General features: G+C 32.2%; 2 protein-coding genes and 1 pseudogene across 2 annotated transcripts; all 3 read right to left on the minus strand.

The window, feature by feature from the left end:
* Positions 1 to 4,258: 4,258 nt before the first annotated feature.
* LOC110653143 (calcium-binding protein PBP1) lies at positions 4,259 to 5,066 on the minus strand. Its single transcript, XM_021808742.2, has one exon. It carries the CDS (start codon positions 5,002 to 5,004, stop codon positions 4,465 to 4,467), a length of 540 nt encoding a protein of 179 aa, XP_021664434.1. The 5' UTR covers positions 5,005 to 5,066; the 3' UTR covers positions 4,259 to 4,464.
* A 2,050-nt stretch (positions 5,067 to 7,116) lies between these two features.
* On the minus strand, positions 7,117 to 9,291 carry LOC110653365 (G-type lectin S-receptor-like serine/threonine-protein kinase SD1-1). The gene is made up of 4 exons (XM_058137154.1): positions 9,250 to 9,291; positions 8,900 to 9,159; positions 7,798 to 7,948; positions 7,117 to 7,536 (listed from the first exon to the last, which is right to left on the minus strand). The coding sequence occupies exons 1-4, from the start codon at positions 9,289 to 9,291 to the stop codon at positions 7,231 to 7,233; spliced, it is 759 nt and encodes a 252-aa protein (XP_057993137.1). The 3' UTR covers positions 7,117 to 7,230.
* On the minus strand, positions 9,063 to 11,143 carry LOC131168971 (G-type lectin S-receptor-like serine/threonine-protein kinase At4g27290; annotated as a pseudogene).
* Between the last annotated feature and the right edge of the window lie 1,881 nt (positions 11,144 to 13,024).

Raw genomic sequence — 13,024 nt, forward strand, 5'->3', positions numbered from 1 at the left:
AAGTAGCTAAAAAAGTACTTGGAGAGTATAGAGGACATAGACCACCCTCAAAAGAGAGATGGTGATAGAATGAGAAAGTATAAAAGGCATTGAAGAGAAAGAGGGAATGGTATAACAAATTACCTAAGTGTGATAATAATGAGGCTTATGAACAGTACAGTATAGCAAAGAAAGAGGCAAAAAAAAGCGGTTAGTCAAGTAAGAGCGCAGACCTTTGAAAAGTTATATGAGAAACTTAGAACTAAAGAAGGGAAGAAAGATATTTATAGATTAGCAAAGAGGAGAGAAAAGAAATATCAAGATCTCAATCAAGTTAAGTGCATTAAGGACAAAGAAGGGAAAGTGTTGATGAAAAATGAGGACATTAAAGAAAGATAGAGAAATTATTTTGATGATCTAATTAATAATAGTCAAAGTAGTAATAGCGTGAATATAGACTACAGAGTAATAAAAAAAAATGTGAATTACACTAGAAGGATTAGATCTTTAGAAGTAAAAAAAACACTTAAGAGAATGAAAGTAGGTAAAGCCTGTGGACCCAATGGAATACCAATTGAAGTGTGAAAGTGTTTAGGAGATGTGAGAGTGATATGATTAACTAAATTATTTAAAAAGATTCTAAACTCAAAGAAAATGCTTGATGAATAGAGGAGGAGTATTTTAATACCTATTTTAAAAAATAAGGGAGACATACAGAGTTGCTCAAACTATAGGAGAATTAAACTCATGAGCCATATTATAAAGTTATAGGAGAGAGTTGTGAAACATCGACTATGTCATGACACTTCTATCTCTCTCAATTAATTTGGCTTCATGCCTAGTTGGTCAATTATGAAAGCGATATTTCTCATTAAAAGGTTGATGGAGAAATATAGAGATGTAAAGAAAGATCTATATATGATTTTTATTGATTTGAAGAAGGCTTGTGATAGTGTTTCAAGAGATGTCTTATGGAGAGTATTAGAACAAAATAGGTATCTATTAGGTACATACAAGTGTTGAAAGATATGTATGAAGGAGCAACTACTATGGTGCACACAATGAGAGGGGACACAAGAGGTTTTTCTATTTCAGTTGAATTACACCAAGGTTCAGCTGTGAGCCCTTATCTTTTTACATTAGTTCTAGATGAATTCACAAAACATATACAAGAGAGTATCCCTTGGTGTATAATATTTGCAGATGATATAGTTCTGATAGATGAGATGGGAGAATGAGTCAATAGAAAGCTATAGCTTTGGATAAGTACTTTAGAGTCAAAGAGCTTTAAGTTACGTAAAACGAAGACAGAATATATGCATTGCAAGTTCAGTGAAGGCCGAACTGGTGATAGGGAAGGAGTTAGTTTGGATGGAGTGGTATTGGCCCAAAGTAATCACTTCAAATATCTCAGCTCATTCTTTCAAGTAGATGGGGGATGTGAAGAGGATGTTAATCATAGAATTAAAGCCAGATGATTGAAGTGGAGACGTGCCATGGGAGTTTTATGTGATCACAAGATTCCTAATAAGTTGAAAGGAAAATTTTACTGTACAGCCATACGATCGGCCATGTTATATGGTAGTGAGTGTTGGACAATGAAGGAGCTGTATGTGTCTAAGATAAGAGTTGCGGAGATGAGAATATTAAGGTGGATGAGTGGTCATACTAGACTAGATAAAGTTCGTAATGAGAGTATTAGAGAAAAGGTAAGAGTGGTGCTAATTGAGGATAATGAGAGAAGGGAGATTGAGGTAGTTTGATCATGTGAAGCATAGAGACACGGAGACTTCAGTTAGACAAATAGAGCACATTGGGTTAGAGGATAGAAAGAACAGAAGGAATAGACCTAAACTAACTTTGAGAAGATTAGTATAACATGACCTAGAAGCATTATACATTTCTGAGGATTTAACCCAAAATCGTTAAGAGTGGAGAAAGAGAATCCATATAGCTGACTCCAAATAAATTTTTGGGATAAAGTTTAGTTGAGTTGAGTTGTAAAGTTTTAGATATTTTTTAATCATTAAATTTATTTTAATTAACAATATTCAAAGTTAAATTTAATTTTAGTTGCTATTTTTTCAATTGAACAAATCAAAATCTTCACTTTATTCCAGGAGCAGAGTCAAAAAAATTATTTTTGATAGGGCCAACATTATTAATGCTGCCAGTAATCTTTTTGATCATGACCTAGACGACAACGTAAACCTACAATGAGAAAAAGTGATGAGGTAGATGGCCTTCTAGTGGGCCACTCCGACGCTCAAGTCAGTGATTTCGATCTTTTCAGTGAAAGATTAAAGAATTCTTTTGTAATGGAGAGTAATAGAGATAGTAAGTCTATCTGGGTCTCCCTTTTGACCGGTATTTATAGGCTTTTAAAAGAAATAGTCATTACTCTATTTAAGGAGTAAGGTTTTGATCACTGTTTTGGGCGATCAAAACTATTGTTCGGTCCTTATTTTTTGTTTGGCTTATTAAGTCTCTGTTTAGATTTGCCACGTTGAAAATATTTCTTATTTTGACTGTCCATGCTAAAAATATCTTTGACCTTTTGACTTTATTCTGGGAGGATAATATCAATTATTAATTCAATATATTATTTAATTATATTTATCCCCAATATATTTATTATTTACGGTATTTTTTAAAGAGTTAATATTATTTATTTAAAAATATTATAATAGAGTGTAATTAAGTTATAATTTTTTTTCAAATATATTAATACTTAAAAAAAATTTTGAATATATAATAAAAAATAAATAAATTCAATACTTTATATTACTTATATCTATAAAATAATATAATTATATTTTGGAGAGGTCAATAGCTAAAATAAAATAATTTTATCTAAATAAATTAATTTTTTCTCTCTCTATATATATACACACACACGTGTTTACAAGGAAAATTTAAAAGGGTTGGGGTGCCAAAGCTCCCCTTGGTCCCCCACCTTCCGCCTCTGCTTTATTCTCATGTATATGTATCTTTAGAATAATTTTGACCAACTCGATTATGATATAGAGCACTACTACTCTTAATTTCTTCTAATTTTTAAAAAAAGAAAGGAAAATAACAGTAAAAATTGCAGATAACAGATGGCCCAATATACAGAGGGATAGAGTCGGCCAGAAGTTCAGAACCGCCGATGTGAGTCTGTGGGCATGATAATGGGGACTCGAGTCCATATAATTAGGTCAGGTCTAATAACAGAGATTTTTTTTTTTTTTAACTAAAAATATACAAAAGTCTCTCATCTTTATGAAGACATTTTTATTGCTGATGGGCTCAATTCCTTTCTAAATTCAAAATCCAATAAAGAAAACAAGTATCCTAGAAAACCTAATTGACAACATCATTTCATTGTACAGGCACCTAATATATATGTTGTTCAATTGACAAGATTTACCTAACGTAAAGTCCGAAAAAAAAAGGGTTGTAGGCAGTATTGGGACATCACACCACTTTGGCAAGTGAAGTCAACCAAAATCAATACCAAAGAAATGGAAATTACAAAACATATTTATAGGGCATGGGAAGACTGTAAATTGGTAATAAACAAAGGAGCGCTGGGAATGTGAAGAGTCGTGTGTGCCTATGATTGGTATGCATTACAGAGTCATCTAATATTTTATATATCGGCTACTTTCATGTATGAGAATGCATATATATAGGAAAGTAGTTAGGGTTAGGGTTTATGCTATTCTGAGTGGGCGAAAATGATGGAACCTAGATGTGTCACTGGTAATCAAATGTGTTATCTACATTATTCTGGCAAAATTGGTACTTGCTGCTGTACATGGCATGGTCTATAGAATCAATTCAATTAAAATTGAATTGAAATTATATTTATTTAAATAATTTCTTCTTCTTCTTCTTCTTCTTCTTCTTCTTGATGTTATCTGCTAATTGCATTACATTCATGTCTGCCATATTGTCTTACAGAATTGGCGAAAAGGAAAAATTCCTTTAAATGGTGAAACTACTTTTATCAAAGCTACAAGAAACAAGGACGATCCAGTCTTGTAAGGCTTATCCTTTCGGTTAGAACTTACAGTTAACCGTGAAAGGAGGGGAAAGAAAGAATTCGTTACTGTGATCTTGTGCCCACCGTAATCATGATGTAGTTTCCTAGAAACTGCATGCCACACCTAAAGAGTAAATTTTCCTACAAGACAGGAAAAAGGCTCAGGCTAACATTAACATCATGGCAAAAAACAAAGCAACTTCATTGCTATATGTCCAGAATTCTGAAACTAGCTGCACACAATGACCCATAAAGACATTCATCTGATACTTCAGAAGATGATGCTATAAGTATATAGTTTCACAGCTTGTTAACTACATTAGGTCATAAATCTTTAAAAACTGCAAGTCCAATTATTTTCATAGCATGGCATTACACTAAGATTACATGAGAAACATTAATTGCTTAAACAGGAAAATAAATAACAGGAAGGAACATAGTTAATTAAGATATGGCTACGACATTTCATTTACATCAAATTCATAATCCATCCATTGTGTGGGTCCAACCATCATCCCTGGACTCAGTCTAAACATAAGAATGCAAAACTCCATCTGATTTATAGCTCCATCTCCATCCAAATCACCTTCCATCAACATGCACACAAGCTCATCATCCCTCATGTCCTGCAACCCCAACAAAATACTGTTTCTCTTCAAGCTTTCAAACGTAATCAATCCCTTCTCGCCATCCATTAGCAAGCGAAACCCATTACATAATTCCATAATAAATCCTTCAGCTCCCAATCCCTCCATCATCGATGGAAAGTAGTCCTCGAATTCAACTGCCTGATCTAACGCCATTGTTAGCAAAACAAACAATAAAGAGGATCGAATTAAATAAACTTTTTGTAAGCTAATCGGAAGAAGAGAGAGATTGTTTATGCAAGTGAACGGTGGAAGATAGAGAGCTATGTAAGCAAGGAGGGATGGTTGAAATATGAAGAAAGGAGGGGGGATTATATAAGAGGAAGGAGGAGAGAAAGACAGAAACATGTCTTCCAGGAAAGAGTGGCCATTGAAGCCAAACCACAACTAGGAAAAAAAAAAAAAAAAAGAAAAACGAGAGAAGATAATAAATGTTGTATTATTGTTAGTTGAGAGTTTCCTGTAGATCTCTTTTTGCTTGATCACCCTTCTTCCTGGAAGCTGCATGGGTTTTCAAGATCTTTTTGTAGCTATAATTTTAAAATTAAAGGAAAAGAGTTTGCTTAATTAGTAGACAAAATAATAAATAACTCGAGTTCTTATTTCTTAAAATGTGCATGGCATGTTGCTTAGCTAGTTATTATAACCATGACTAAAGATATGGCCAACCTTGATAAATCTGTGCCTGTGGCTATTAACAGTTGCCAGAATTTATCATGGAGATAATTCCACATATATATATATATAGATACAGGTAAATCAGTGCATCATAAACATTCCAAAATGTGAAGCCGTAGCAAGAAAGGTGTACTGAGTCACTGTAATATGGTTGATTAGTGTAATTTTTATTAGTGGTTTTGGGCGATAAGTCTTGTAGAGTCTAATGTCCTCGAAGGTCTGCAGGCTTGTGGACCTTCCAGATGGTGAAGTGAAAGGAAGGCTGATATGGTTGTTTTAATTAGTTGTGCCGATGTGTCGGCCGACCATTGTAAGTTGAAATAATGGACAATTAAGAAATGTGTAATTTGAAATGGAGGAGAGGAAGTGAAGAAGCATTTTTATCATTTGAAACATTTGTTGCGTAGCTCCAACAGAAAGGAAATTTCACTGCAGTTTCCTTCGTCTTCCATCTTTATGATCTGTGTACAGTTGTTATTATACGGAAAATTCTTGCAGTATAATTATACCAAACCAATAGGTGAACGCTAAATATATGACAATAATTAATTAATTAATGATAAATTGAAAATTGGATTTTATTACATTTAAAATTTTAACTGTCGCCGTAATATTGGATTCAAATATTTTCTTATATGAGAGAGATAATTAAATTTTGTGAAAAATAGAATTCATCAATCGAATTAGATTAGGGTCACCCAATTAGCAAAATTTCTTAAGTAATTTGAGTAATTCAAATTAGTTTTCAATTTTTGAAACTATCTATTAAAAATTTTATTAATAATTAAGATTATATAGCTAGGATTACATAGACAATTTCAAATCATTTTAAATTTATAGTGAATTACAATTGAGTTACTGAATTCACTAAAAAAGTGTTACTTCTAGTAAGTATTATATATTCAAACTTCAATTAATAATGCCAGATCATCATCATTGTACATTGAATATGTTTGGTAGGCAGCCTATTATATATATATATATATTGCTATATCATTGTAAACTCTTGATCTTGTTCACAAGAAGATAAAAAAAATACAAGAATTATTATGTCTGATTATTTAAAATATGAAAAGTTATTTATAATGAGTATACACATCGACAATTCCATTTATTTATATGGTGGAAATATATCATACCAGCAGCATAGCAAGGAAAACAAATCCGTAAAATATAAATTAAGGTTTTTTTTTTTTTTTTTTTACTTTCATTTCTTCTTACCATATACCAACTCTCAATTAAATAAGCTACCTACTACAAATTTTCCTCTCCTCTCCTCCTTTGTAAACTTTAATAAATAAATAGAAATACAGTCTATAATACCAACATGTCCTATCAATGAAAGGAGTGAGATATATTGTGGAATCTGTTAAGCCTAATGGTTAAAAAAAACAAATGTAAACTTTACATTTTTATTCAATTTTATTTCATTCTTTTAATTTTATCAATTTCATAACTTATTGATACTGATAACAATCTCATGAAAATGTACATATAAATCCTGTATAATAACTATGTCAATTAAGTAAAAATATGTTTATTATAATTATTTAAATTTTGACAAGTATAAAATATTTTTTTCCTCCAAAAAATATTTTTAATAATTATTTAATAATTTCAAAAATAAAATATTAATTTTTGAAAATAATAGTTTTATAAAATAATATTTTTATTATCGTAATTGGAAAATAGTGAAAATTAACTTTTTCATATATTAAACCCAGAACTCTAAGATCCTGCTAACCATGCAATTTGTGGGATAGATACTGGATGTGTCTAGGCAGCTTAATTTTGGCAATTGCAATGGAAGTGTCTGGTTGGAAATACATAAAAGAAAGGAAGGCATTTAAAAGGAAGAGAGTGGGAAATAAGTGAAAAAAAAAATGACGTCAAGCTCTATCTTAGCTCTAACAAAGTTGTTGTGATTTCATTTCTTGACCACGTGCCTACCTTGCTTGAGGATAATTCGGCGTCAAATGGATTTCTTTCAATATAAAAACCAGGGGGCATCGGCTGAGGTAGCGGACTCTCACTTCCCAACATTACAAACACAGCTGACATGTCTGGTGTCTCTAAAGGTAATCGTTGAACACATAAAAGACCCACATGTATGCACCGAAGCACTTGAGGTACAGAACAAGAGTTTCTTAACAATGGATCAAGTAGTTCTATAGCCCTTTCTTCCATCCATAATCTCCATGCCTAAAACATTTCAAGAATATATGTTAACTGGACTCCACTTTTAATATTGTTGCTTAATGCCAATAGGTCTTCAAATCACAATACTAAATTTGCCTGTGGGTGTTATGTGTGTTGTCTTAAGAAACAGCATGAATAATAAATGAAAATTCCTTTCCTGGTTTTATTGATCAACATCCTCCACTACTATACTATGGCACATGACTGGATATAACCACATGAAGAGGAACTGAATTTGTTATCATCTTAGTTTCGTTTACTTACATGTGCAAGGAGGTTGAGGCCATGGCCCGAATGGCAAAATTTTTGGCTCCTCTTTCTACAAATTATTTGTAGCCCTAAAAGACCAAAGCTAAAAACATTGGATTTCACTGAGAAGAGACCGTCAACTATATATTCAGGTGACATGTAACCGCTGCAAGATATCATTACAAAATGTTATTACAGAAATGTTACAATTTAAATTACAGGAGTATATTACAGAATTAACAAATCTGAAAACCATTGATATAGTAATTTAGACGAGAAAACATAATCATGGGAAGAGGACAATAATGCATGAAGTTCAGCCTAGATTTTTTTTTTTGAGGATGAATAGCCTACAATCCACATTAAGGAAAATAGAATGGTAAAATAATTTGATTAAGATAGAATAGAATGGTGGTGGAGAAAATATAATCATAGGATGAAGAGGACAATAATGGACGAAGTTCAGCCTATAGTCTATATTTATTTTACTTTTTTGAGGATGAATAGCTTACTGTCTTCACTAATGAAATAGAATGGTGAAACGGAATAGCCTACAGTGTACATTAACAAAAATATAATGGTGAAATAATTTGAATAAGATAGAATAGAATGGTGGTGGTTTCATAAGGTTTGATAGTCGAATAAACAGAACAAATAATCTTACTAGAATCTATATCCACTTAAATTCTATTATGAACATTGAAATCATCAGTCTCTATCGAGGAATGCTCTTTAAAAAAAGTTATAATACAGAGCACCTACATTGTGCTTTTCTGCATCATAAATGTCTTGCCTAGATCCTATTATGCGTGGCTTGCACAAAAATATGTAGATCCAAAACTTCCTGTCATTGCAGAGAATCCCTTCAATTAATTCCTATTTTAAAATTTTGAGTTTCAATCATACATACCAGGTTCAATGCCAGAGAAATAATCCTAAGTCCTAAAAGTGACTAACCAAAATTAGATCCTGAAATTAGGGTAAGGTCAGTGCAGATCCTTACAGCATGGGCCAACCCCCTTGGCAATCGCATGTACCCATTTTCTGGGCACTAAGCAAACGTGGGTAAGATTAATACAATAGCAAAAAATAAGACACAACAAAGTAGCACACTTACTATGTTCCAACCACTCTTTCTGTATTTGCTGCACTTTGATCTTGTCCAAATGTTCTAGTCAAACCAAAGTCTGAAGTTTTTGGATTCATATCACTATCTAGCAAAATATTGCTTGCTTTTAAATCTCTATGGATAATTCTCAATTTGGAATTTTGATGAAGATAAAGAAGCCCGCGTGCAATTCCACCAATCACATGAAAGCGTATATTCCAACCTAGAAATTTGCTCCTTGTTTCATCTAACAATTTGTGAAAATCACTCTATCAATGCTTCAAACCTTAAAAGGAAAGATATCCATGAACTGATTATAATAAAAGTAGAAAAGAACAACAGGTATAGAGAGGTCTAACCAAAAAGAAAGGAATCCAAGCTTTTGTTGAGCATGAATTCATATATCAACATTTTTTCATCTCCTTGAATGCAGCAGCCAAAAAGCTTTACAAGATTTCTGTGCTGAAGTTTTGCAATCAATATTACTTCAAAAATGAAGAAAATTTTCTGTACAATTAGTGTTTCTTTCAAAGAAGAAAATTATACTCAAATTGTTCTTTTGGTAACAGAATTTAGCAGAGTTGTGCTATACAAAATCAATAATGCAGGTACATTTATTAGTTTACCTTGCTGCAAAAGTTTTTGTCTTCTTATGCACAATACCAATCGTACTGCTAGCAATCCCGCAACTATAACAAGACAGCTGACAACAATTGCTACTAATTTAGCAGAGTTGTGCTATACAAAATCAATAATTCAGGTACATTTATTAGTTTACCTTGCTGCAAAAGTTTTTGTCTTCGTATCCACAATACCAATCGTACTGCTAGCAATCCCGCAACTATAACAAGACAGCTGACAACAATTGCTACTTTTCTCCTCTCATTTGATTGTCCTTTTGCCTCAATAGGAGCTGAAACAACAAAAATTGTGTTAGTGGGTATTTCATTGGTTTATGTGCTAAAATTGCAACCCAAAAAAAAAGAAACAAAAAGATAGCATACCAAGTTCTGAAGCAGCCATCCGTATATACAGGTCTTGCCCTCCTTCAGTGAATTTCCTCAAGTCAATCAGATCGTCAAACCAAAGCAAACAGCCTGATCCTCTAATATCTGAATTTGCATATGCCATGCAAGAGCAATTTCTTAGGCACAATTCCTCACATTCCTTTAGGCCTATGCTTTTATCAACCCATGAAGAAGATGTGTCAGGTAATTTCATTCCTATGTGCTTCCGAAATCCATCTCCACCATGACAATTCAGTTGAGTTCCATTCGACCAATCTGACACATTCCATTCTGCAGGGGATTTGGGCACAAATCCTTCTAAGCATGCACATACAGGATAGTTATTGATGTTGCAACTGCCATATGGACCACACAATGCATAAGTGTCACATTGATCTATTGGCATTCCAAAGAATAGTGTCCAACTTTGTGTTCGATCAGTCCAAATATGCCGCTCCGCGATCCCTCTTTCACTCAGCACTAACCTTGAAACAACTGAACTATTTTTGAGGTCATACGAATAATATATCTCATGCTCATTTGACACAAACATAAAATCAAATACTGAATTTGGTTTCTGCTGAGGAGTCCCTGTGCACTGGAGGCCGTTCCACGATCCGAATCGAGATTGAATTTTATCTCCCTTCACGAGATTGAATTAGTTTATCTCTCGAAGATCCATCAAGCACTTAAAATAACGCATGGTGGGATCATCTATGCTCTTCCAAGATAATAGAAACCTATTTAAACCCAAATTAAGGTTCCATCCAAGTTTCATGCCTGGTAACAAGGTATCATATGGAAAATCAAAACTCTTCCATGATATGTTCTCGGGGTTGCTACCATTACCATCTTTGACAACAAGATTTCCCGAATCTAAGAGTTGTGCAACTGGATTCTGTGGGGTGCCTGATGTATTGGATGACCAAACTATACTATTTGTGCCATTCTTAAGGAGAAGAAATCCTTGTTCATCGACTGTAAGAACACCAAATGTGTTCCAAAATGGAGTTTCTCTGTTGGCTACCCACACAGCTGTCCTGCTTCGTATTTTCCTATACCAAATGCCCAAGAATCTGCCGCTGCTTGAATTACCTTGGCTGAAGAATCCAAGTTCAAAGCTTCCACCCGCTGAAATCAGAGTCTCACCATCTTTCATGGATTGACCTGGGGTTATAGAGTCTTGTGCAGTGGAGATACTTAAAGTGTACAATAAAAGAGAGCAGAAAAGCATTGTAAGGCCCATTATCAAGATTTAGAAAACTGCATCAAGGTTGTACAATAAAATCTAGGATTTACGTAATATTCCTGGTTATGACCCGCGCAAAGCAACCATTTTGAACTCAAATTGAATATACGAGGACAAAGATCATAAAATATGGATCAGAAAATTAGATCATCGCATCAGTTATATACAGAAATGTAAATGTAATGCAAAAAACGAGAAAAATACAAAATACAAAATTGATACATTTTATGAATTTATATAATAAAATATTTACATATAATGGATAGCTAATATAGACAGAAATCTTTTGCTTATTTTTCTTCACAGAAAAGTAAGCTATTATTATTATTATTATTATTATTATTATTATTATTATTATTATTATTATTATATAGCGTGCGTCGATATGTATCTCTCCATAAGCAAACCGCAAAGCAACACACTTGCATCTGTTGACAAAATGTCACTACGACTACGAGGCGTGCGCCTGTTAGCAAGGTTTCATTTGAACAATGCACCGAACATTTAGTGGGTGTTGTGAACTCAATGGCAAAAAATTCATCCATTTTCCCAAAATCATCCCTTCCTATAGCAGTACTACAGACATTATAGATCAACATAGCATAAAACAGTATCTTAAAAGATTTGCAAATAGTAAGGAGCAAACCATTTCGATTTGATAACTGCGAATGGAGGCTGCTTGTGGACTGGAAGAATTTTGGCAATCAAAAGCCACAGAAGCCAAAGTGGAAGCTCGAGCTAACGGGCGGGTGATCGCATGGTTGACTCTTAGCGCGAAAACAGAGAGAGAGAGAGAGAGAGGGAATTAAAAAAAAATAACTATAATATTTTTTTAAAGAAAAAATTAACTATGATTAGAACTATCAAAAATCATCTTAAAAGTGTTATTTAGTTTTATTGGGCTTAAACTTGTGTAAAGGTATCCTGACTCTAAATTATATATAAAAAAAAATTAATATTGCAAAATTTTCATAAATTATACAATTAAAAAAAATATAATAATCAATTTCGATATTAATATTTTATTTTATTATATAAATAATAAAAACAATAATAAATCATAGACTCAAACTCAATATGAAATTTATATTAAGAGAATTTAAACAGATTTAGTCTATCATATTATTTATAAAATTAATATCTATAGGCTAATTAATAAAATTTTTCATATTAGTACCATTTAAAAATAAGTAATAATAAATCAAATATTTATTCGTAATAGTATCATTTGGCATAATTTATAATTTATAATTAATTGAATAAATCACACATTTATTCATAATTATATAAATATAAAAAAAATTATTAATTAGTTCAAGAAAATGTAATGTGTGAAATTTATTTAAGAATTTCTCAATCACACCACCATCAAGTGAATTTAAAAATATGTAAAAAAAAATGTTAAATATATCACATCGATCCAATTAATAAATTTAAAACTTATGGATACTTATGAATAATATTTTGACAAAGAATACAAGATTTTACAATTAAGTCCCAAAACGCTACTTTAAGGCTGACCGAGTTTTGCCAATAAAAACGATAGACGAAAATCTAACAAACGCCATGGAAAATCCATGAAGAAATGGCTACTCTATACAATTTGGAAGTAGACCGGCATGTGCTGAAAGGGACAATAAAAGAAAAGCAATTCGCTAATTCAGTCTAAATTGTCAAACTTGACAAGTTTCTTTCATCTACCCCAATTTTAATTTATTTTATTTAAGAATTATATTATATAAAATAATACTTCAATAATATTAAAACTATAATATAAGATCATTGAATTATTTTAACTTAGTATGATTGGAATTTCCTTAAAAATTGTGAGGTCTTGATAACAAAATTAAATTATTATAAATTTAAAATTAAAATCAC

The sequence above is a fragment of the Hevea brasiliensis genome, chromosome 15 (genome assembly GCF_030052815.1).
Source record: "Hevea brasiliensis isolate MT/VB/25A 57/8 chromosome 15, ASM3005281v1, whole genome shotgun sequence".
In the NCBI taxonomy this organism is placed as follows: Eukaryota; Viridiplantae; Streptophyta; class Magnoliopsida; order Malpighiales; family Euphorbiaceae; genus Hevea; species Hevea brasiliensis.